General features: G+C 30.4%; 3 protein-coding genes across 4 annotated transcripts in view; all 3 read left to right on the top strand.

Moving 5' to 3' along the window:
• The first annotated feature begins 2931 nt into the window (after window positions 1–2931).
• Window positions 2932–5926, top strand: LOC145190272 (methylcrotonoyl-CoA carboxylase beta chain, mitochondrial-like). The gene is made up of 3 exons (XM_080067091.2): window positions 2932–3618; window positions 3940–4130; window positions 4785–5926. The coding sequence occupies exons 1-3, from the start codon at window positions 3144–3146 to the stop codon at window positions 5781–5783; spliced, it is 1665 nt and encodes a 554-aa protein (XP_079923217.2). The 5' UTR covers window positions 2932–3143; the 3' UTR covers window positions 5784–5926.
• A 6774-nt stretch (window positions 5927–12700) lies between these two features.
• On the top strand, window positions 12701–13774 carry LOC145190162 (MIT domain-containing protein 1-like). The gene is made up of 2 exons (XM_090090066.1): window positions 12701–13249; window positions 13417–13774. Exons 1-2 carry the CDS (start codon window positions 12817–12819, stop codon window positions 13680–13682), a joined length of 699 nt encoding a protein of 232 aa, XP_089946192.1. The 5' UTR covers window positions 12701–12816; the 3' UTR covers window positions 13683–13774.
• A 206-nt stretch (window positions 13775–13980) lies between these two features.
• LOC145189904 (tetratricopeptide repeat protein 21B-like) overlaps window positions 13981–26489 on the top strand; it is a 37415-nt gene continuing 24906 nt past the window's right edge. For both annotated transcript variants that reach the window (XR_016453238.1, XM_090090064.1), the window contains exons 1-5: window positions 13981–14112; window positions 14269–14398; window positions 14541–14818; window positions 24536–24627; window positions 24739–24772. Coding sequence is in view for 1 of the 2 variants with exons in the window: in XM_090090064.1 (XP_089946190.1) it covers window positions 14086–14112; window positions 14269–14398; window positions 14541–14818; window positions 24536–24627; window positions 24739–24772 (561 nt within the window). In the remaining variant the exon portion in view is untranslated. The remainder of the gene's footprint in view (window positions 14113–14268; window positions 14399–14540; window positions 14819–24535; window positions 24628–24738; window positions 24773–26489) is intronic.

Genomic DNA, 26489 nt, shown 5'->3' with positions numbered 1-26489 from the left:
TTTGCAGATTAGTTTTAGTCTAGTTTATAATAGTATAGTTTTTCTTTGTGTTATTTCTCCCACCTAGGGGTGGTAACCGATTAATCGATTAAAAAAAATTTTTAAATTCGTTCTAAAGCTTGGAACCATATTTTTTCAGAAAATAAAAACAATTCAACATTCAAGTGCAAACATTGTTCAGTTGAACTTAAATTCCATTCATCAACTTCAATTCTCAGCAAAAAAAATTAAACGGAGAAAGATTTTCAATTTCTCTTGATGAGTGGACTTCAGGTGGAACTAGAAAATATTTGAGTCTTAATGTACATTGTTCAGACAAAAGTCACTATTTTCTTGGAATGATTAGAATGAATGGTTCAATGCCTTCAGAAAGAGCAGTTATTATTGTTACTGACAAAATAAAAGAATCCGGATTGAATTTAACCATTGATATCTTTGGATGTGTCACTGATGGTGCTTCAGTTATGAAGAAAATGGGACGAGAAATGGGAGTCATCCACCAACTTTGCCATTGCCATGGGATTCATCTTGCAGTATGTGATATTTTTTATAAGAAAAAAAATTCAGCAATGGAAACAACTCAAAAGGATCTAATCAATGATGATGATGATGATAAAAATGAAGAAGCTGAATTGATCCTGATGATGATAATGACCATGAAGAATGCTGGAATAAAGAAAATAATAGTTTTGTTGATAAGGGAACCCAGTTTAATGAGGACTATGGTATTCTTATATCAAAGGTTCGTACAACAGTCAAGATGTTTAGAAAATCACTACTTAAAAATGATGTTCTTCAAAATATTTGTACAAATGATTTCGAAAAAGAACTTAAGCTTATTCTGGATATTAAAACAAGATGGAATTCTTTAATCAGTATGTTAAAACGGTTCTTGGAATTAAAAAGTGTTATTGGAAAAGCTCTTGTGGATATATCCAGAACTGAAAACAGATCTCTGATAATGTTCAGGCTCTTCATATTGCAGAGCTAAGTGTTATAGCAGTGGGAAATAGAGACTGTAATCTGGTAAAATCTGAAAAAATTATTTTGTTTTTACAACAAAATTATAAAGAGCAAAATACTAATATAAGTCAAACTTTCTAATATGGAACTAATGAGAAAAAAAAACTAAAGCTGATGAACTAGCAGAAATTCTATCACCTACAACTTCATCAATAAGAAGAGCTAAAGGAATAACTTGTAATTCATCCCTTCAAGAGATTTTGACTTGTATTAAACGTGAAATGGCAGTATTTGAAAACAGTGGAAAAAGGACATGCTCTTTTGAAAAGATTTACAACGGCATACTGAGTCTTCCCCCATCTTCTATAGAAGCAGAAAGAAGTTTTAGTGCTGCTGGTTTGTTTATTACTAAGTTACGAACGAAGTTTAAATGATAATACTGTTAATAACTTATGTTTTTTTAAGATCATATCTGACGAAAAAAGAGAAATAAAACCTTTATCAGTAGCAATATGCTTTTTGTAATTCGTAAAAATTCATTTCTTAAAATTAATCGAAAATTAATCGTTAATCGATTAATTCAAAATTCCGATTATTTTACCACCCCTACCTTCCACCCCAATATTCTAGAGTAAATGCTAATTAAAATGTTAATTACGGTAAATAACGTTTACGATCGGGTCTACGATACAACCTACTTTCCTCTGCTTAATACATTTTCTTGTGGTAAGCCACAAATATATTTAATACATATTATGAATGTCTTTGTATCTATTGCAGACGTTTTTTCTATATTTTAGAGTGATTTGTAATCTCACAACTTTTGTGATAAGCTAAATCACGCTCACGAGAGTTCACAAAAAGGCCATTGAAGGAAGTAAGAAGTCTTTATAATCATTTCTAAGGGATTACATTGAAAGATTTGTTTTTTTAGCAGAAAATGAGAACACTTGTATTTTCTGTTAAAAATTAAAAGCCAAATTCCTAAATCCTATCATTCCTGCTGCTATTAGACAAGTTCCACACGTTGAAGAAATTCCAATTCCAACTTTTGAACTTTTCGTTAGAAGATAAACATAACATACCTAATAAAGAAACTGAAGAATTAATATCAAGTTTTGATATTAATTGACTTTTTGTCTAATGCTAAACATTTAAAATTGTCTCAATGTTTTAGCCATATAGAACTGAATGACTTAGTGTGTGATTTGGGATTTTCGAATAAAAAAACATTGGTATTAATATACTTAAGAAATTTTTTTTAAAGATTTTAAATACATTATACCATTGTTTACCACTCTCAATATCTTTTTTTCAATGTTTTTGTAATATTTTTAATTTAACTTATAGAAGTATGCTCAAAGTAAATAGCTCTCTTGATTGCATTTTTTTCTCCACTTCATAAAATGCAATTTGACAGAAGAATCAGCAACTCTTTTCCTTTTCCCATGTTTATCCTTGTAAAGTAAATTCCCTTTTAATGTTTATTCGCACAAAAGAAGAGAAAACTTAACAGAGGAACTGAACAAGGCAAGGAAAACCTTTTTCTATTAATTTAACATTTCTATTTGTTTATCTACTAATACTTGCAAAGCAACCTGTAAAGATCTAAAAAGATAATCCAAACTTGATCTGCCTGATGGCCGCTCAGGCTATTTAAACTCTTGTTTCAATAGAACTTCATCTACTTAGTGGAAATACAAATAGAATTTACAATAATGTTGAAAAGTATTTGGAGTCCATGGATACCACTTCTCTGGCAAACCAGCAGAACCAACGCTAAGATTTTTTTTGAACTTTCATCACTTTTGTCAAATTCCTATACAATTAAAGGATTGGGTTTTGTCTTAACAAAGCTCTGAATCTATTCATTATGATTATAAACAATCTTTGGAGAGTGAATACAAAGTTTTCAGTAGCCTTAAAGATAATCCGCGAAGCCTTCTTAAAGTTAAGGTCAAGACCCCCGTTTTCAGGCAATTTAAAATAACTTACGACACTAAAAATAATAATAACACTAAAAATGATAAGTTCAGTCTTGCCTGTTATCTTGTTTCAAAAAAATCTTATAAAAAAACTTAAGCTATTTATGTTAAATGCAAATTTATCCCACTAAAAGTCATTCGACAGCATGTGATATCAAATCAAACTTTGCTTAGTTGTTATAAAACGGGATTGACATGTTTTCTCTCCCATTAATTAAAATACCAGTGAAGAGAGTTAATAAATTTCTCTGTTATACTAAAAATTTCGCTTACTGCTATTCATCGTTGAATCAAGTTAATCCACTTACCTCAAGCCCCAAAAGAAGATTTAAAATTTTAGATGGTCATTTAAATTTAACTGCAAATGAATACCAAGAATGTCTCAAGCTTAATGAAAACGTAAATAACATTTTTCAAGAAAAGAGAAAGAAATCTATGAATGGTGGAGGAGATAATGCAATACTTTACCATACCCAGAGAAATAAAAAACTTCTTGCTCGAAAGAGAATTGAGCTCTTAGTTGATCATGACTATCCACTACTAGAAATTGGAATGTTTTCTGGGCTTGAAATGAATTATGGAGATATATCTAGTGCTGGTGTTGTTGTTGTTATTGGCAAAATATCAAATCAGCTTTGTATTATTGGAGCTAATGATGCAACTGTTAAAGGTTTTTCAAACTTATGTGTACATTTTATATGTATATATCTTTATGTTTTAACTCACTGTGATATGAAAATCTTGTCATATTCTTTAAAGCTAGATAATTCTTATCTTTTTTAAAATAGTAAATAACCTCAAAATTTCTAACTGATACTCACAACACACTTGTGCACAAAAATATACACACTCTTAATCATTTAAGTTGTATATCTAAAGTTTTCCATGTGCTTTAACAATGCAAAAAGGTCTAAAGTTTTTTATTTGTTGTATTATAATAAAATGGCAAGTTATAAAAACGAGTTAAGTAATTTTTTCTTTTTTTTTAAAGGAGGAGCTATTTTCCCCATTGGTGTAAAAAAACAAAAGCGAATGCAGGAGATAGGAGCTGAGAATAATCTACCCTGTGTATATATTGTTGATTCGGGAGGGGGTTTTTTACCCCTGCAAGCTGAAGTTTTTAATCCAGGTGGCAGAATATTTTATAATGAAGCTATCATGAATGCTGCAGGAATACCCCAAGTACATATTTTTGTATATTAGATATTTAAATTTATGCTTAAAGCTTTTTTTTTTTGAATTTTCAAATAAAATCTTTTGTATAAATATTTTACCTAACTAATGATTTTATGAACACTGTTCAGAAGTATATGATTTAACTTACATTGTTTAGAATTATGATTTAATGTACCCTGTTCAGAAGTAGTTTCCGATTTTTGTTTAAATACTTTTATGAATTAAATGATTTATTATCTTTTTAGTATTAAATATGTATTTGTAAAAGTGTAAAGTTGTGATTAGTTTGTGCCCACCCTGATCTTTTCTGATAGTTTTACATACTTTAAAACATTGCATCACTCTTTATGCAAAGTTATATATTCCATAAATTTTAATTTTAGGAACATGTTTTGCAAAATTTTCGTTTCAAATAATCTTTAATTCAGTATGATAGCTATATATATCTTATACAAATTTCAACTATGAAGATTAACAAAACATTATAAACTTTATAAATTTCAGTAACCATTATGTATGTATGTATGTATGTATGTATGTATGTATGTATGTATGTATGTATGTATGTATGTATGTATGTATGTATGTATGTATGTATGTATGTATGTATGTATGTACTTAAATAAATATTCTTTAATTTTATCTGTTTGTTTTGTTTAGATCTGCATTGTAGCAGGCTCTTGTACTGCAGGTGCTGCTTACATTCCTACTATGTCAAATGAAGTAGTAATGATAGACAAAATAAGTAGCATCTTTCTGGCAGGGCCCCCTCTTGTTTTTGCAGCTACTGGTGAACAAGTTACTGAACAAGATCTGGGTGGGGCAGTAATTCACTGTGAAAGAAGTGGGTGTGCAGACTATAAGACAAATGATGAATTTGAGGCAATAGAAATAACAAAAGATGTGATGTCAACTTTGAACATGAATTTATACATTGACGAATCCAGGCATGTTGAAGAACCAATTTATGATCCTAAAGATTTCTCTGTCTTGCAATTTGCTCGTGATAGCAATGGGCGCTTATTTATTCAGCAAATTCTTTCACGAATAGTTGATGGAAGTCGATTTCATGAGTACAAGCCATCTTTTGGAGCAAGTATTTTGACAGGATATGCCCGTTTAAATGGAATTTTAGTTGGGATTTTAGCCAATAATGGTTCTTTTACTCCAGAAGGGTGTTTGAAAGGTTGTAATTTTGTTTCTCTGTGCAATCAAAGGGGTATTCCTCTGATATTCTTCCAAGATATTTTATCAAGTAATTCAAAATCTGAAACTTCATTAATAAAATATAAAGCTGAATTAATTGCTGCTGTTGCTACAGCTTGTGTACCAAAAATAACTGTCCTTATTGGCAATAGTTTTGGTACTGGCAACTATGCAATGTGTGGAAGAAGCATGGCACCAAGATTTTTGTTTAGATGGCCCAATTCTAAATTATTTATTGAAGATTTAGATTTTTTGGAGAATGAAATAACCAATAAAGACCAACTTAAACAATTTGAACTTGAAAGATCATGTTACTATGGTTCTGCTAGGTTATGGGATGACGGTGTAATACTTCCGCAAGATACTCGTAACGTACTCTCACTTGCTTTAAATGCTTGTCTGACTCATAAACAAGTTAGTAGCGGTTCAGATCAAAGCGTGTTAAGAATGTAACTGTTACACTTAAATCATATTTCTTCGATGAAGAGATGTTATATATATAAGATTTTAGTTTTAATTTTTTGACCATTTTTTTTACAAACAAAGTTTAACTTATATTTTAAGTTGTTTGATTTATGTAACGCAGAATTTCAAAACGTTTAATTTGTTAGCGCTAGATACCCCAGACCCGAGGTCTTTGTCTGCAGCTTTAAGCAGCTATGGAAAACTTCTTTAAGTACAACCAACTTTAAGTACAATCTTGTAATTAAACCTGCGTTTAGATTTAAGGTTTAAATATTTCCATAAATTAGTTTGCATAAGAGTGTTGTCATAATAGCAAATTGAAAATTCTACGCAAAAAAAGCTTGTGATATTTGAAACAGGATTTCTACATCTGTAAACTGTTACTCTTTCAGTGTTTAAACCCGTTATCTTAAGCAAAATATTATTAACTTTACCATAGTTCACTAAATTAGCTTGAATGTCCTGAAATCAAATGTAAACGAATCAGTAATACACGAATGGCACCATGGTACTTCACTAGGTAGAAGGAAAAGTCAGAATGTAACCTTATCGTCTGAGACTAGAATATTTTTTTTAAAAACACTGTCCAGATATGGCTTTTCGATCTACTTAAAAATTTTGTGAACTAACATTAGCAATTTTTTCAAATTTTATGCAAGTTACTTATATTATTTACCTCTCTTGTAATCTTGTAGTATCTAGTTATAATTTGTATTGTTAAGATGTCCAAGATGGAGCAAGCATATAGAACTGTGAAAAGGTATCCGGTTCTACGGATAAGAAACACTTGAATTTTAAAAAGAACATGAATGAAAATGAGTTGGATAAAAATTTATACATGAATAACAGAGTGATGTGGGCGATACAGATAATGACGCATGATCCACAAACATATAATTTTTTTTTAGAAAGTTCAGACATAGATAGTCAAAAACCAGAAAAGAAGGTTTTAAACCACAAATTAAACAAAGAGAAAGAAAACGTGTCTGTCATCCGCAAGAATGGCTGTCTGATGCAATTCTTGTTATGCCGCTGGAGATATAAATAGTAAGGACAACAAGTAAAAATTTGCTTGTGCAGATAAATATAAGTTGAGAGGAAAAAAAATAAAAGATTGGCTGTATTAAATGAATACTGAAATAAAAAAAAAATGTTAATTTTAGACGTCAGTTTGTAGCTTCTTCAGTGAAAACAAAACTTATAAACAGATCACGTAAAAGAGATGGAAACAAGCCAAAAACGAATTGTTTAATTTACTCGTTCACTGTAAATAATCAAAGAATGAACTTTTTCAAGGCTGTTTTTAAATATTTTGTTAAACAAAGTAGTTATAAACTCTCTTGATAGAAGACGAGATTGAAGTTTAATGGAACCAGGTAGACGCGGAAAGATATGTTCTAATAAACTAGACTCATTAGAGATGATTTGTTTTTTTCCCATCATATGAAAGTTACTACTACAGTGAACGTCCTGGAAAATATTTCTTGAATCTGGAATTTCCATCAAAGAATGGCATAGTCAATACCTGAAAATGCGCATTTTTAAAAAAACTGACAAAACAAGTTTAGCTAAATATTGGTTATTATAACATGCAGATGTTTATAACAAAGAAATTCAATCTACCGTTTACATTTCCAGGAACAGATCAAACAGAAATCAAAAAGAAATATTGGGAGATTTTCAAAAATGTCTGCCTACTCTAAGCTTGTATAAAAATAAATAATGGATTTTTAACTTTACAATAGATGATTCCTATAACAAAGTAGCTAATGGGTGGACCGAAAGTTTTGAGACAAAATATTTACCTAAATAATACAATTTAAGCATACAAGAAAATTATTTTTTTTAATACTGTTTTGTACCCCATATACTTCTCTTTCTAAATATATAAAATATTGTTCAATTTTTATTCCATACTGTGAGGAGGGAGATTTAGATTAAAAACAATAATTGATAAATGACTCACACAAGATGACTCGTCCACTCTTCATATAAATAAATGATAAAGCAAAAAGAATTAAGTTAAAAACAACTGAGAAAAGACGTACACACGGAGGCTTATTCAACCTGCCATCACAATTAACGATAAAGCGGAAAGAATTTGTATTTTATAAATATAATGAATATAAAAGTGCTAACCATTTCACACTAATAGAACATTTATTGACTTTTATTATATAACAGAATATACTGAGGACGGCAAACAGAACTTTAGCTCGTAACCAAATAATCCCCAGACCACGCCCTTTCCTAACCAAGTAATCTCCACGCCATCAACCTTGTTCCAAACCTCCGTTAACCTTTCCACACAACTCTACAACCCAAACCTCCCCTTACCTTTTCCTTTGAACACTACGTAAATATTAAATAACTAAATCATTTAAAAACGTCATTTAAAAATTATCAATCGCTTTGAGGATGTTCTGCCATGTGAAAATAAGACAAAAAAAGGTCGTCCAATTAAATTGAACAAACAACAGCAACAAATATTGAAAAATTTTACAGAAAATACTGTTGTGAGCCAAAGAAAATTCGCTTCAAAATTCAATATCTCACAATCTTGTGTTTATCGAAATTTTAAAAAACTGGATTTAAAATATCATAAGAGATAAGGCGCGCCAAATTATAGTCAACAGCAACTCGAACAAATGCCTAGCAAATATCGAAAACAAAGGGAAGACAAAAGTTCGTTCGATGCAGAATTGTTTGCCAAAACAGTTAAAATTCATCAACAAACATTATTTACAAGATAAATATATTTTTTGGCCTGACCTAGCCATGTCCCATTATAAAAAAAAAAAAAAAAAAAATAGAATACCTCAATGAGCACAATGTACCTATTGAGTCGAAGCGTATGAATAACTGAATTTGATGAAACCCAGGGCAATCGAGGACTATTGGCTCATTTTTTGAGTGATACGTTTTATAAGCAAGGTTAAGGAGCAACGAATGAAAAACAGTTGGAGAACAGGATCAAAAAACAATTAAAAAAGATCGATATGAAAGTTTTCTATACCGTGATGGAAAGCGTATGCAGTAAATTACGAAAAATTGAAGAATAGGGACTTTTTTCTACTTGTGAACTGTTAACTTTTTTCATTTCTTTTTCATGTCGTTTTGATAAATAAATCAGAAAATAAAAAAGGAAAGTGAAGAAGAAACAAGTGTTTCAACTTCGTCTCAAAACATTCGGTCAAGCCGTTAGTTGTATAATGTGGGATGAATTAAAAGCATGTCGTGAAGCAAATGAAATAGCATCTGCACTTTTGAAGTAGGTTGGATCAAAATATTCCAAATGCAAATGCTGTTGAAGTTTCGTTGTAGACCGATAACTGCTACGGTTAAAATAAAACAAGTTTGGAATTATTGGGATTGTTCTGGATTCTGCATAAATATGAACAATTTATAAAGTTATGAATCTTAAATTTGTACTATAGGGACATACTCATATAGAAACGGACTCATTATATGAAGTTACTGGAAGTAAAAGAAAAAAGACGAGTAAAAAGGAAACAGGCTTGAGAGTTCATAATTTTAACTTTTTGGTATTGGCAACTGTTAATCAGACCTCACATGAATATACTTTCTATAAAATGGATCCAATTGGCTTTATGAAGTTTAAGCAAATATTTAAACAAGATAAAGGAAGACCAAACTAATAATTTTCAATAAAACTACTTCATTTTTTCCCCAGAAATTTAGATGTTAACAAGGAACTTCTATGATTGCCTTAGAGCAATCACTTTCAAGTAATTGCTCTAAGGCAATCACAAACTTCAAGATATAATGATATTATGTTTTTACTATCACTCTTGCGGACAGGATGCCATGAATTTTTAAAGAGTTTTTTAAAGAAAGAGTTTTTGAACCTGGATTACCATTTGACATATTTTGCTGTTTAAAAGATGTCGACCATTATTGCAGTATTTTTTTTTTTTTTTTAATGCAAGTATTCACTCCGATGAATAAATTTTACTTAAAGACCGGCTACGTAAAATTTGAGCACTTTTTACCGGGAAAATCTTTTAAATAAAACATCAGTCTAAAATTTCGGTTTATATCTTAATAGCTAAGATATCTTAGCTATTGAAAAAAAAAAGACTGTAAAAGAAATTTTTCCTACTTTTTAAAATGTCCTCGAAACAAGAAAAAGCTCGCGAAAAAGTTCTACACAATTATATTTTGATTCCAAGCGCTTCACATTCTTTAATCGCAAAGGCAACCAAAGTACCTCAATCAACAGTCCAACTGAGATTTCTAGATTCCGGAAGTCTGTAACTATTCAACGGAAGAAAGGATTAGGAAAAAAATAAGAATTCCTTGATAAGAAATAAGTTGATAACTTAAAGCGATCATTCACGCAAAATCCCAGCCATTTTATTGGACAGAATTCGAGCTCAACAATACGGAGCTTCAAGATCATTCGTGATAAAAGTGCGTAAATTCTGTAATTTGAAGTCTTTTAAAATCATGAAAGTAGCTAATCGCAATGAGAAACAGAATTTGTCTACCAAAAAGCGAGCTAAAAAATTATTTGATTCTGTGATAACAAATCAAAATGGCTGCCTTATCATCGACAATGAAACATACGTCAAAACTGACTCAAAACAGATCCCAGGTCGCCAATTTTATGTTTCAAATGAGCGATATGGTGTTCACGACAAATTTAAGTTTCAAAAGTGCGACAAGTTCTGTAAAAAGTAAATGATATGATAAGCAATATGCAGTTGTGGCTGTAAATCGAAGGCGTTTGTCAATTCTCAGGCAATAACTAAGGAACTTTACGTCTCTGAGTGCTTGCAAAAATTCTGCTACCTTTTATCAAATCCCATAATAATCCACCACCTTCTGGCCAGATCTCGCTTCATGTCATTACGACAAATACACGAATGATTGGTTGAATGCCAAAGAGCTAGTTTTCCTCCCGAAGGTGCTGAATCCTCCAAACTGCTTTCAATGGCGACCGATCGAGAATTTTTGAGCAATTATCAAGGGATGTACGTCTAAGAAGTTACAGGTAATTAAAACCACCGACGCTATGTTGAAATCATGGGAAAAAGAGTGTGAAAAAGTCCCTGAACCTGTTGTGCGCAAGATGATGAGCAGTATCAAGACGAAGACTTTTGCATACCTCCGAGGAAACCTCCAATTATAATTTTTTGTTACGTAGTTAATAAATGAGACATATAGTTTTAATTTAAAACATAAACCGAAATTTCAGACTGATGTTTCATTTAAAAAATTTCCCGGTAAAATGTGCTGAAATTTTTTTTTTTTAAATGGGTCTGTGTTTTTTTAAAATGGTCTGTGTTTTTCACCAGTTTCTAACTTAATAAATAAATTAAATGTTAGTACTTTATAGTTATATCTGAATTCCATTACACTGCTACACAAGTAGGATATAGTAAGAAAATTTAACATTAGCCTAACATGACGTTAAAAGGCAAAATAAATGTATTCAAAACTATACAAAAGTATTAAAAAAACGAAATATAACATTTAAACTGCTTTATATTACCCCAAATATCGTGGTAAAAAAGTATATCGAAGTATCGAATCAAATTAGCTGAAAAAAAAAATCTAAAATGTATTTTCTTTTTGGTCTCCTTAAAATATCACTATTTATGGGATGGTACTCTTTACCTCCGGACAACTGATACATTAAAACAAATCAAAAACAAATCAAAACAAATATATGAAATAAATAAAAGCACACAAATTCACATCTCTACAAAAGATTCAAAAAAGGGCCAACGGTATCAGATATTATTGTACCAGGCCACATAAGGACAGGCAGATGATTTAAACTATATACTTGATGCATGCTATGGTGTGCAACTGCTGCCATTACAAATTCTATATAATTTTGATAGTTTTCTGAAAAATCTCTGGAGATAATAATATAACTTTTTTTTAAAACCTTCCTTTTAAAACATAAAAAAAAAAACTTTAACTTAGGTTTTCAAGACCTGTCCCAATATTCCTAGAACTTCTTTTTCCTTGAATTATCAAAAATTATTCTTGCTAAAAATGCTAAAAAAATGTTTGGGAAGGTTGGGGAAAGAATAACACTAACCCAGTATACTGCATAAACGACAACAAGGCAAAATCTATATTTATTTTGTTGGCGACGAATTAATAAACAAAGAAAGGAACAGAAAAAAAATTATTTGTTTCTAAAAAAACGTCAAAATACCATTATTTTTAGAGAAAAATTGAAGAGAAACAACATAAGAAGAGAAGAGAAAGTTTAATAAGTTTGGAGCATTTTGACTCCTAAAAGCTAAGTTTGGAATGAGGAAAGACTAAAAAAAAATTATTTTACTAACTTACTAATTCTTTTAAAAAATTTTATAAAAATACGTGCCCCAACTAATTTTTTTACATAAATTTATTCAAGTAAGGAATATTTTTTAAAGTTTTATTACAATTTTTTTTAAAAGTGTACTTGTCTAAAAGATTCCACAGGTATAAATTATCATTTTTGTTTTTTGGAACAAGAATTGATTAAAAAAAGCCTTGTACTCAGATCAGTCTAAAAATCTCTTTAAACAGTTGAATGTTTCATAGGACAACCAAAATTGTCCACTTTTTCTATTTTTGAGAAAAATGGCATTTTGTGTTTGAAAAGTTTGTGAGGTTGGACATCTGTGGTTTTTCCTGTAGATTATTGTTGTTAATGAATCGGCAGCCGGTATTAAAATTCTTAATATTAACTTCGAGAAACAAGAGCCGTAAAGTTGTTTTTAAAATAGTAACCACGCAGCAACAATAACAACACTTTAATTTTAACAAAATAACAGTTTATAAGCTTCACAGTTTACATTTCTGTTTCATATAATTTTTTTTTTAAATATAGCGCCAGCTTAGGATTAAAACTTGTTTCAAGTTAAAAGTATAAATAAAACTATATTTGTTTTGTTATCTAATTTGAAGTTAGGTAGAAGAAAGACTATAGATGTAAATAGTTAACTAAATACCAAACTTTTGTTTATATACTCAAATTCTAATATTAAGAAAAATGGAATCAGCAACTCAGATGTTAAAAAGAGCAGTTGAACTTGATTCAAGTAAAAAGTATTCTGAAGCAAAAGTTTGTTATGAAGAAGGTATAGAAATCTTGTTGAAGTTACTTCCTGCAGTAGCTGAAGAAGCTTTAAAAAATCAAATTCGTCTTAAAGTTTCATCTTATATGAAAAGAGCTGAAGAATTAAAAGCGTTTATAGCAAAAAGTAAAACAGATGGAAAGTTTCATGAAAGAATTGAAATAAAAGATAATCAAAGAGGTTGCAGTTACTGTACCTTATTTTCGAAATATATTGATAGCGATTTAACTAATGTTTTCATTAATGATGCTTATATTAGAAGTCATCATCAGGTTTTGAATTTGCTGAGGTTCTGTGAGCTTTTACTCAAGAAAGCCAAAAATTTAAAGTGTATTAAAGTTGTGACAGGTAACTTTTTTTTTTTTTCCAACCCATTATACCTCTATGTGTATATGTATGATCAGAATGTTAAACAGAGTTTTTTCCACACTGTGTTTTAGTGTGATTAGGAATCCCTCCTCACTCTTTCCTACCTGAAAGCTATTTTAGTTTATTTTGAAATGTTTTGAATTAAGGTGTGGATGAAAATAATTCAGTTGAACAAGGAAAAAAGTTGGAAGAGCTTACAACAAGTTTGAGGTTATATGGTATCATAATGACAATAGAGTTTTCTTCTACAATACACGACAGAGAAATTGAATTTGACAATGGTTGGATTATTAAGATTGGTAGAGGTCTGGATTACTTTAAATCTCCAAAAGGACGTTTTTCTGTAGGGTTTTGTGATATGGATTTAAGGGAATGTCACGAAACTATAATAGATATATACAATACCAATTAAAAATTTTTTAGTAGTTTTTAAAGTATTTTGATAAAAAATTTTTATTTATTTTTTTGTAATATATGCAGTATTTTTTATTAAGATCTATTTATATTTTAAAATAATCAAATCTTCTGAAAAAGCACTAATGAAAATATAATAAGCAATCAATAATTAATAATATACAAGCAATCAAAATTTTGCTGAGAAGATTTCTATAATTTTTTGACAATTTTATTTTAGCAGTGCTGTATTATTTTTGCTTTGAATAAAAGAACATGTATTGACTTAAATATCTTTTATGCCTTGACTGTCTGAAATAAATCCTTAAATTCTCATAAATGTGTTAAGAGAATTTAAAACTCCTGTTTTAAACTTATTTTTGCTTTTAGAAGGAAATAATAAAAATAAGAAATTAAATCTAATGGCTGCTACTGATTCAAATACTCTGGTAAATAATTCAATTTTAAGTAAAGTACAAAGTGTTAGTTTTTAAGTTTAAGTTTTTAAGTTTTTATGCTTAAAAGTACACAGTGTTAAAGAATTTAATTTGTTGTTTATTTTAAGATTATTAGAAGTCTAATTTGCCTTCTTTTGAAAAATTTAGGCATGGATAAATTATTGCTGTCGAGAAGGCTTCTATCAACAGCTCCAAACAGTTTGTTTAGACTCTCTAAAAAAGTATGGCAATGACTACGTGCTGGTATTTTGGAAAGCTTATGGAATGCTTATGGAAGGTTGTTGTTGTTTTTTTAAACTAAATTTTCTAAATTTTATTTTTTTTAACTTACACATAATTGTTGTTTTTTAAATTCCTTATTGTGAATTGAAATGCATTAGTTGTAAATAGCTGAATGATACAATCTCTTGCTTCCCCAGATAATGTAACTGAAGCAATCTATGAGTTCCAATCTATCAAAGATAAGCCTGATGTAGTGATATGTACATTGATGGCTTTAATTGTTGCTAATAAACGATTAAAGAATTTTGATAAAGCAATTGTTCAGCAACTAGAGGCAAAGTTGAAAACAGAAAGAAGTCAATGTGGTGAAACAGCTCTATTTTTTGGAAGTATGTTTTTGTTTCACAACAGTCGAGCAGACAAAGCAAGGGAATATGTTGATAGAATGCTGAAAATGAATAGCAGTTCTGTTCAGGTATTTTTTAGTTATTTTTTGATATTTGGTTATTATGGAATTATGTGATATTATATGTTTGGATAGTTTTATTAGTAAAGTCTGCTATTTATATGATTTATTCTATTAACAAATTTTACTATAAAATTATGTTGCTATATTTATTGTTTTAGTAAAGTCTGTTATTTATTGTTTCAAAATAAGTTTAAACTTTTAACAGTGTTAAAGAGACTTTGGGGGCATTCCATGTCAAGTGGAACCACCCATCCGACATCATTGTCTCGGATTTTGATAAAAATTGGCTCACATGTTGGGCATATGGACAGAAGAAAAATATGTAAATTTTTTTGACTTATGTCAATTATTTCCTGAGATATGACCTTTCAAAGTTTTGACCTTTTCACTTGACCTTGTTTATTTAAAATGTCATAACTTTTTTGGTATTATACTTAGGAAGTTGATTTTTACACATTGCTTTTTCTATTGTGGATGTCCCATGAAAAAATCATTTTGGGATTTCCATAAACAGCTTTGGGATTAATATTAAAGTATAAGTAGGTTCTAAAAATTTATCATTTAAATACCTTATAATTATACAGTATTTTAAGGTAATTTATTAAACGTAAGCCCTAGGTTATATAATAGCTATCATATACCAAATATACTATAATTTGGTGATACTTGGCGTATATATATATATATATATATATATATATATATATATATATATATATATATATATATATATATATATATTAGGGTGGTTTTTTTTTTTTTTTTTTTTTGAACTTGATGTTGCACACCGTCTTATTTGGTGAGGTTCAATAAAAAAAGTTCACAGATAATTTTTTTTTGCAAACTGATGATGGGAAGTGGTCCCCCACACCTGTTTTGTAACCCTTTCATAACCCCGTTTTCGTCTAAAATGACATATTTCTAAAATGTATTAAGATCAGTTAGTGTCAGTGTTACATGCATCAGTTTTACTTATTAGGGTTATAAAAATTATAAGAATGTATATAGCAATGACCTATTCCCAGACTCCACCCTAGAAATGATAGGTCCCGGACCTGTTTTTTAAGCCCTTTTGAGACCCGTTTTTGTCTAAAATAATGTTTCAAAAATCTATTAAAATCAGCTTGTGCCACTGTTGTATGCATCAGTTTTACTTATTAGGGTGATAACAATAAAACAAATTTATATAGCAGTGACCTATTCCCACACCGCACCCTCAGGGCGCCAGGACCCGGACCTGTTTCTTAAGCCCTTTTGAGACCTGTTTTTTTCAAAAATGATAAATTTCTGAAATGTTTTTAAACAAACTATCGCCAGTGTTACGTGCACCAGTTTTACTTTTAGGGTGACGACAACTGTATGAATGTATATGGTGGGGTTAACTTGGGGCAAGGGGAAGGGGGTAAAGATACAAAAAGCTGTTATAAGTACTTAAAAAAGGTCCTTTTTTAACATTTCTTCAGTTTTTTTAATTGTGAGTACCAGTGGCCCATATGCCCAGAATGGTGTCCCTCTACCAGCCATTTCTACCTCAGCCATAATTGAAACTTATAAATTTAAAAATAACAAAAAATATTGTGAATGAAACTTTTAAAAGAATTAAAATTTTTCTTATGCGTTTAAGAAAACATGTTACAAATAACAAATTTTAAAATTATTTGGATGAAATAACATACATAATTTAATCAAACCTTGACATATAACTAAATAAAAATATAACAGAAAAACAAGATTAAATTGTTGTTATTTGGAATGATTATGGCTTAACTGTTTCTTTGTAGCTTCAGTTGAAAAAAGTTTTCTATGATACTCAACTACTTGTTAGAGAAGCTGAGGTTGATTATCATTTTTTGTCAAAACTTCATTAAAGTCAGTGGCTAATTTAACTGCCCGTTCTGCACAGTCATTAACCACTTTCATGGCACGAACTATCTTACAAGCAGACTTGTAGTCATCATGATTAGCCCAAGTTTTAGGAGACGATGTCAAGAATTCTTTTGGTAGATTGAGAGAGTCAAACAAGTTCATTGAGCGTCGTGTAACAAAGTTAGCTATAGAAAGTTTAGAGTATGTATAAATCTTGTTTGGAGCAAGTCTTCTATTGTCACCTGGTAATGGTTCTTTTTGTAAGGCATTTACAATATCCATTTTCTCTTCAACAGAAATTTTATCACTGAATAATGGGAGAGCAGCTAGATCTTCACTTAAATACCATAACTGAAGTTTAATTTTATTTTTGGCAACATTTGCAACTTTGCTGTCAACTTGACAATAGTTCTCAATTACTTTTAAAAGAAGGAGATCATTTATTGGTGCTTCTGTTGTGAGAGGTGCTGAAAACCAGAAACATGCATATATTGTGGTTATGAAGAGACATATTCTTCTTAAAATCCCAATTTCTTTCTCTGTGATATTCAACTGATGACGAAAACCAAAAATTTTTAAACAGTATATACCTTTAGCCATCTATCTTGCACGATGGTAAGCCCCAGGAATACAAATAGTTGTTGTATCATTATTTTCTCCCAAAAGGAGAAGAGCCAGTCTTCCGAATTCTTTATAATCATCACGTGGTTGCGTTTCTTTTAAGTATTTTTTCAAATTTTCCACCACATTGGATTTTCGAGATGCAAGCCACTCTTTTTCAAACTTTGTAAGGCATCCAGCTCCACTTTTATCACTTTCAAGTGGTTCAAACTTTGATTTTTCTATTAGCTCCCACTGGGACTTCACTCTACCAAAAAGTTCAATGTTTGGTCCTTTTGAAACAAAAAACGCATCAAACACTGCATTTGCACAGATTTCAAGAATATGATGTCGACAGGCTAAAAACAAAACTCTTCGATTCATTGACTTCTGTATGACAGTTATTGCCCCATTATGACTTCCTGTATTACTTGCAGTTGTGTCAAAGCAAAGACCTGCAAGATGCTCCTCAACGCCAGGCCATTCATGAATGAACTCAACTACCTTTTGTCCCATTAGAGGGCCAGTACCAGCAGGTATCTCAGGGATCCCTAATAATTTCTCAATATCCAATCCAGATGCAACAATTGGCAGACATTCACGTCTGGTTCTAACAACATTTGACAACATTTTACCATCAAAATGAGCAACTAGTGGAACCAAGGGTTGAAAATTTTTTCTTACTGCTATTGCAAGATATTCACAGGATGTAGTTCGAGCTTCCATTAGAGTGGAACGTGAAAATGTTAGTTTATTTACATCAATACTGATTGCAGCTAGGGCTGGTGTGACAACCATCATTGCTTGTCGTGGTGTTATTTTTGTTCGGTCTAATGCTGCATGAAAGAGTTGATTGTCAAGAATACAACGTTTGGATATTGTAATCGAGAAATGGCTAGTGCCCATAGTAGAATGTTTTGAATTATTTGGACGATTAAAAGCTTTTTGTGTTTGAATTGACATATCGCAGTCAGAATTTTCATCCAAAGAGTAATCTGAATTGTAATCCATTAATGTATCTGTAGATATAATCTTACTTTCTTTATGTTGTTCAAAGCGCCTTTTTTCTTCAAGCTTGCATTTTCTGTATTTTACAACTGCTTTCTTATACATTAAGTCTTCCGATGTCATTAACATCTTTCGGGGACCTCTCTGGTCTATTAGAAATTGTTTATCTTCATTTATCTTGATGAGACAATCCCATTCACCATGGGCAATATCAAAAAGTGTATTCATCTTGGTAGTGAATTTTTCTTGATAGCTATGTTGAGTAGCTGATTTTCTACTTCTGTGCTTAGACACTTGGACATGTTGCTTGTGAATACTCTTTAGTTTAGCAACTACATGAGGCTTTGCTATAGTTGGAATATTAGCTTTAAACCAGAAAATCATAACTTCATCTGCAACTGTGTTACAGGATATTGAAAGAGTTGACTTTTTGATTATCATTTCATAAAAAACTCTACGTAGGGCAACACCACTTGTTGGCAACTGACTCGGCCCATCTATTGTTGAGATAATATGTCCAACTAGCCAAACATTTGTAGTTGAGCGTGTTGTTTTCTCTGAAGCAGCCATCTTCTTAAGTTATATTTTTATACTTTTTTTACTATAATAGAAAGAATATAATAGAAATTTAACATATATATATATATATATATATATATGATACACCCCCCCCCTATTTTCCCTACATATTTCAATAATGAAATCAAAATATGCATTTAGGAGCGATTTTTGGTAAATAATGCTGAGGGGGTAAATCTAAATTTGTTTGTACTTTCCAGTCTTCTGTGAACTATCTATTTTGTAACATTCTAATACTTCATATTATTTTTTTTAGATCAATTTATAGCAGTATTTTGTATGAAATAAAAATAGAATTACAAGATTAAGATATTAGACAAGTTTTGGTCAATTTAGGGTTCCAAAATAGGGTTTGGGGGACCACTTCCCATTTTCAGTTTTCAAAAAAATTTTAACTATATACTTTTTATATCAGACCTCACCAAATAAGAGGTTGTGCAATTTAAAATTAAAAAAAAAATTTTTTTCCATATAAAAAAAAACCACCCTAATATATATATATATATATATATATATATATATATATATATATATATATATATATATATATATATATATATATATATTGTTGAAAAGTAACAAAAATGCCTTATTTAGCAGTTTTAACTACATGGCAGTGCAGTACTGAATGCAGTATGATATTTGCACTATTATCATTGCAATACATACAGTGTCTCAAAAAATTATCCGACCAAACAAGTTTTTCCCAAAAAAAATGTTTACGCTCTAAATTATACTAAAAACAATGAATAGCGATACTTACTTTGTCTGTCATTTTAATTTTATTGGGAATAGTATGTTATTTAGCGTTCATATTTTTTGATTCATGCTTCAGTTGGTTTATTATTTGTCCTAAGAGAAACTTAGTATTGAATAGGCTTGTAAAAAAATTATCCGACCAAGCGATATTTAGGTAAGTTTAATTAGTTTTATGTAAAATTTGTTGAAATATTTTAGCAAATTTTTATACAATTAATGAAATTGCATAACAAAAAACTGTTTTTTTGTAGTAAAAAAAAAAATTATGTATAAAAAAAAGGTTTCATGTTTTTTTAAGTAAAATGGTGGGAGGTAAACGTCACTGGACTGTTTTTCAGAGAAATTTAGCTGTTGATCTAGTCAATCAGGGTAAAACCTATCGTCAGGTGCAGCAAGAGACTGGAATTCCTCATAATACAGTATCCGACATAATGAAGAAGTATAATTTGATCGGAACAACAGCCACAAAAGAAGGGCAGGGTCGCAAAAAAAAGACTTCTAAGAGTTTTGATAGAAACTTAATTATACAAGTCAAGAAAAATCGCTTCATTTCTGCTCGAAAACTGGCTGAGCAAGCTGAAGAGAATTATGGAATCAAATTATCCCATCAGACAATCAGAAATCGTATCCGAGACCAGGGATTTCAAGGACGACTTGTGCGTAATAAACCATATTTGAGTAAGAAACACATGAAAAGAAGATTGGAGTTTGCTAAGAAGTTCAAAAACATGTCGTTAAGTTTCTGGAAAAAGATCCTGTGGAGCGACGAATCGAAATTCAACTTAAAGTCATCTGATGAAGCCCATAAAGTTTGGAGAAAAGCCGGAGAAGCCTACCAATTAAGCTGCGTGAGAGGAACTGTCAAGTATGGCGGCGGTAACGTGATGGTATGGGGTTCAATGGCTTGGAAGGGTGTCGGAAAACTCCAATTTATTGATACTTTAATGGATCAGGTGCAATACAGAAACATATTAAAGCAAAATTTGAAGTCATCTGCTCGAAAACTTCGGCTAGGATCTGATTTTACATTTCAGCAATATAACGATCTCAAGCATAGTGCCACTAAAACCAAGGAGTGGTTTGCTGAAAATAATGTTGAGGTCTTGGAATGGCCCGCACAATCACCGGACCTTAATCCAAATGAACATTTGTGGGAAATTTTAGACCGAAAAATTGGAGATCGGTCATTTTCCAAAAAAGATAACCTCAAAGTGGCAATTAAAGAAGCCTGGGAAAAGATTCAACCAGAAGAAACAAAACTTTAGTTGAATCAATGCCTAGACGTCTAGAAGCTGTAATCCAAGCAAAGGGAGGCCCAACAAAGTATTAAAATAATTGTTTTGTTACATAATAATTTGTTATGAAACAAATAATGTGTTTGGTCGAATATTTTTTTGACAATAAAAAAACGACCTAAGCTCCTTTATTTTAAGACTGAAAACCTTGTGATTCATATTTTACATTAAAATAAATAAAATCTATTTAAAAACATGTTCTTTTATTTTCATTAATCTTGAGTTTACCAAAAAAGTCTAAATTTATGAAAATACAGCACTTTTTTTAGGAAAAATATTTTAAAAAATGTTTGGTCGGATAATTTTTTGAGACACTGTATTTGCTAATAATAATTTAAAAAAGCTGTAATAGTTAATGATGATGCAAGTTAAGTGCTTTGGTTGCTCTTTGAGACTCTTTAGAAGTAATGAAGTATGACTGACCAGTTGTAGTTTTGGGTTTGACTGCTAGCAAAAGATCATTCAAATCAATGGGAAAAAAAAAAAATCTGGAGGATCTCTGAAGGAGAAAAGTTGACTTGGACCATGAGGGTGAAGAAAGTTCGTGGTTACTTCTCTTTTTTCTGGATTGCTCTCCAACACACAACCTATCCACCAATGTTCATCATACTCTACAACCATGTAACCAGTAATTGAACTGAAGTTGAGCTGGCTAACTTTCTGTGACGTACTTTTTTCAATTCTAGACACAGAATTGGCACTATAATCTTGTACTTGATGTTCATTTGTGGATAATGGTTTAAAGCAATAAAGTTTTTGGGTACCAGGAATCGTTTTAGCATTCGAAAATCTTCCATTCAATATTGTGGATTCGATTTGCCAATCATTTGCAGTGAGGTATTCAAAGGAAATTCCATGGATATTTTCTTTAGCAAAAGTATATAATTGGTAAGTGGTCATTATTTAGTCATGGTATGGACGTTGTAAGCTTGCTTTTGCCGCTTCACGTTTAACAGTTCCTCCAACTCCATCACAAGGGCCCTTACCATGACTTGTGGCAAAGAAATACCATTTGGCTGGAATACCAAAGTCCTCTTTGTGATAGCACAGATTTATTAAATTCTTGCAGTTTTTGTATTGTGCTGCACAGCCACCACTAAAATATGTTATTTTTAATACCTCAAATTTAATTAGTTTACACTGAAAAAGGTGAACTGCAATTGTGTCATGAGTATTACATTCCAAAAGCAGCACATAACTTCCATGAAATAAATTTCCTTCATATTTATAATAAAAAACAAAAGGATGTAAAGTTGCTTGACTATTTGTTCAATGATATCTCTGTGCTGCATCTTGTATGATAAATGCATAATTTTCTGAAAAATCACCAATAACCAGAAATTCTCCATCGGATAAATTGTTTTTCTTCCAGTCTAAATATTTAGCATGCTCTTGAGCAATAAAATCATGTCTGGTAAGTGTTTTCAAGCTCCCTAAAAATCTTTCAATAAATTCATCAGTGGACTGTATAAAGGTTTGAAGCTGGGACCTATCTGTTGTAGCCCACTGTTTATACTCAATTTCTTCAACTTCTTTAATTTCAAATCATTGCAACAGCCACTCCTTTAGCATAGCAACTCCAGAGCAATTTTTACTCTCGCCTAGAGGACATGCTGGCAAGGAAGAATTGCATTGGATTTTAGCCAAAGCATGTTTGTAGTTCTTAATAGGGGTTTCTAGTTCATCTTCTAGTTGTAAATCATCCATATGTGATCCGACTATCATGAGCTTTACATTTTGATGAATGGTACATACACATACACAGTGAGTACCACTTGCTCCTGCAAAGACACATTCTTTTTGACGTAGCTCTGCAAACTTCGAAAACCCATTTCTGATATTTGGATACTTTTCTGAAAATAACTGATAAACTTCCTTCAAATTACTTAAAAGTTATCTTTTCTGAATATGTTTTCTTTCCCCATTTTCCATAACAGATAGAAAATCTTTTTTCCAGGCATTACACAGCTAACAGTGTCAGAGTAATAAAACTCTTTTACCATATCTTTCACATGTACAGGTAGTGATTTCCCTTTTTTTGGGTTAGGAGTTGATAAAACACCTTTGGTTATTAAAACTTCTTTTGCTTGAGATACAAGTCGATGCAAACAATTGAATTCTCTCATCACTTTTTGATTACTCTATTGAGCAACAAATATTGCCAAAATCATGATCTTTTCACTCTTACTTTGTGTTGATTTATACTTATCCTGGAGCACTTTAACAATGTCATCAGCACATCTGTTGGAAACTTTTTTTTTAGTTGCTTCGTATTCATCATCCTCTGAAGTATCAATGGCAATAGCATCTGAATTAGGAGATAAAAGGTCTAACTTCCTTTTTACAAGTTTTTTAAGCTTTTTCTTTTTCTCCGGAATATAACTTTTAACAGCTTGTAATTTGCGTTTATCCAAGGGTGACTCACCCAATAACGACAAGGATTTATTAAAAAGTTGAAATTTCTACTTCTTGGCACTGATAATTTTCATCTCCCTTGTCACTACAAATATCTTGAGATCTAGAACTGCCTTGAGATTCTGACTCTGTATTACAATTTGCAGAATTTTCATCATCACATAATCCTATTTCAGAAGGGAAGCCAGTGATCCTCTTTCGGCAAGTATCACATAATTTTGCTCCAGCCATAAGTTTTGAGGGATACATAGCTACCTGCCAACTAGTAACTACCCTTAAGGTTTTATATTCTTTTTTCTAATGGTGTTGGAAAGGATCATAACAATAGTTTTGTCTCTTCTTTAACTCTTTCACTTGTGCTTGAAATGCCATTTTTAATCTAAATTTAATTTGAAAGTTGCTAAAAACTTCTTCCTAAGTTGTCTTTTGATGACTAATTCAATGGAAATGAATTGATTATTTTGACATAAATGTATTTAGCTTTAAGCCTCATATAATTTAATGCTGGCTTAGTATGTATGTATAGTACTAGTAATTAAATTACAACCTAGAAAATAAAAGGAAAAAAGGAAATGAGTTTTACAAATTTGTTTGTATGAGTATGAGTTTTACAAATTTGTTTAAATCAAAGAAATTGATGCAGTTTGGTAAAACATTTTTTAATGTCTTGAATGATTCGTAATGTAGATTAAAATCTGGAACAATTCAGGGCATTTCTACAAAAGATTTTAAACTTTTTTAAAATTCTGTAAAGTAAAAGAGTTTGAAAGATGAAAAAACAGCAGAAAATCTTTTGAAGAGAAAGTCTGAAATTCAAAAATTTAAAATTGATTTTCCTTTTGCAGGGTTCATTCTGAAACTGTGTACATTATACCTAATATGACTGTAAATGTTTTACTTCAGTTTTTGTTTTTTAAAGTTATCAAATATAGGTATGCAAGTTTAAAATCTTAAAAGACTAATAACTTACAATGAAGTTATTCAAATTGTATAGCATTTTGAATTAAGTAGCTTATGGTTATTATTTTTTACACAGGACAAAGATTGTTAGAAGTGTTAAGTTATTTCATGCAGAAGTTTATATATTCTGTATAAATATTTTTAACAGTAATAATAGTAAATATAATAATAGTGATGAAACAGCAAAAAAAATAAGTTGTTTTGTCTGGCAAAATGTCAATCAGTTTCATTTTTGTATCAGGGAATGGTTCTTAAAGGTTGGATTGATATGCGAAGTTCAAAGGAACAATATGTAAAAAAATCTTTGAAGTACTTTGATGAAGCATTGAGTGGGTAAGGACACTGTTCTTCTATTCTTGTAAATTTCTGTTGGCCTGTTATGAATTGTGCTTCTTGTGTTATTGTTTGAAAAAAAAAAGAAAATCTATTATTATTTTATTGCAGTTCAGTAAAAGAAATAGATGCTTTGCTTGGAAAGGTATTTCATTTCAATTTTTTTAGTTTATTGTTTCATCTTAAGCCTTTGTCTTTTGTGCAATTTATCTTAACTTGATTTCATTTTCAAAAAAGCTGGATTAAAAAGAAAAAAATAGTTTCAATATTTAGGTTTTATTTTTAACATTGAACAAATATTTAGCAATATATAGAGATCTTTATATTTTCAACATTTTACAGATGTGTATTTATGAAGATAAAGTTTGCTAAAAATAGTTTTACTTAGAGAAGTATGAGTAAAAACTAGTAAAAAAACTTCATTACACAAGGTCCAGAAAAATTGGGTTCAGTTTAAAAATAATATGATTTAAAAATGAGAATTGTTATACAAATGTTTTGTTTTTAATCTATAATTATTTGAAAATTATTTACTAAAAATCATTACTTAAATGGGGTCCATTATGTTTCTGGCACTCTCCTTGTCTTGAGTGAAGATTACTTAGTACCCATTAGTGGAAAGCCTGAGATTAAAGTCATTTTTTCATATTCTACTTTATTTGAGTTAATGCCCTCAGCTTACTTTCATATATCCTCTCTTTAAAAAATCCCAATAAAAAAAAGTCCAGAAGATTAAGAGATAAACTGTGTTGTGCCAGTTAACATCATTTCTTCATGAAATCAGCTTATTGGAGAATACCTCCTTTACAGCTTTAATTGAATCATTCGATGTGTGATAAGTGGTGCCATCTTGATAAAACCATGTTCTTTTATTGAAGCCATGAAGCTATTGTAAAGATGGACTTAAAAATACTTGAAATCATCTTACAGAATTTCTCTGTGTTCACAGTTAGTGTTCAACCTCTACAATCTTCATAGAAATAAAGGTTGGTAGATATTGTGGCCTTAGTACTGTGATGTGGCTGTTCATTTTTCTCTTTGGGGTCTTCTGCGGACCAGTAATGAAAATTTTCTTTTACATGACTGTTCAGTTAAAATATTAAAATATTAATTGTGCTATAACACTTGATTTTTTGAAATGCATATGTATACATAAATGAGTAAAATGCTTGTGGATAAAAAGATTTATAAACAAAAACTTATCTCAAGTATCCAAAGGTTTTTTTAAAGAATTTTCAAATAGATGTAGAGCCCAATATAAAAATTACAAACTGTGTCATTACTCAATCTAAAATCAATAGGTATTTTTTTGCAACAAACCAAACAAAATAACCCTGTTGTGAAGATATGTTGTATTGTAAAACTCTCAACTGCCAGTTTACAGAGAGCAGTAATTGATTAATTACTTACAGTTAGATCAATTTCTTGTATTGAAAAGTTAATCTATTGATAGTCTTTTGTTACATAAATCTAATTAAAAGGAAGCCATGATTGCTGTAAAAGCATTTCTGAGTAAATTATTTTAAAATGATTTGTTCCAATGTCTGATGCAACTAAATTTTTAAAACAAACTAGTTGAGGGTATCTCATAGTTTTTGTTCTATGGCAGTTTACAGATAAATTGAGAGTTAATCACTGTACTCACTGGAATATGTTGTTTGTTTAGATTTTAATGTTTGAATTAATTGAATTATTAGATTAATTGATCTGCATGGATAGTAAAATTCAAAGTTGTTGAATTGAGAATGAATGATGGAACTAGGCAGAACATTATTTTTTACATAATGTTCAATTCAAGTAGAGTTTTTAAAAATATAATTAAGTTAACAAACAATAGTAATTATAAATATTAACAAGTATTT

This window comes from Hydra viridissima, unplaced genomic scaffold (genome assembly GCF_058129835.1).
Source record: "Hydra viridissima isolate aposymbiotic clone 2 unplaced genomic scaffold, HvirCarnegie_v1 scaffold_6, whole genome shotgun sequence".
Lineage (NCBI taxonomy): Eukaryota > Metazoa > Cnidaria > Hydrozoa > Anthoathecata > Hydridae > Hydra > Hydra viridissima.
The sequence above is the reverse complement of the archived record's forward strand: the minus strand, read 5'-3'. Positions and strand labels throughout refer to the sequence as shown.

What these genes read in the sequence shown, in the direction of transcription:
- LOC145190272 (XM_080067091.2), top strand. Translation starts at nt 3,144, where the DNA reads ATGTTTTCTCTCCCATTAATTAAAATACCAGTGAAGAGAGTTAATAAA. An exon ending in TAATGATGCAACTGTTAAAG is followed by an intron (nt 3,619 to 3,939) that starts GTTTTTCAAACT and finishes TTTTTTTTAAAG; the next exon opens with GAGGAGCTATTTTCCCCATT. An exon ending in ATGCTGCAGGAATACCCCAA is followed by an intron (nt 4,131 to 4,784) that starts GTACATATTTTT and finishes TGTTTTGTTTAG; the next exon opens with ATCTGCATTGTAGCAGGCTC.
- LOC145190162 (XM_090090066.1), top strand. Translation starts at nt 12,817, where the DNA reads ATGGAATCAGCAACTCAGATGTTAAAAAGAGCAGTTGAACTTGATTCA. An exon ending in GTGTATTAAAGTTGTGACAG is followed by an intron (nt 13,250 to 13,416) that starts GTAACTTTTTTT and finishes TTTTGAATTAAG; the next exon opens with GTGTGGATGAAAATAATTCA.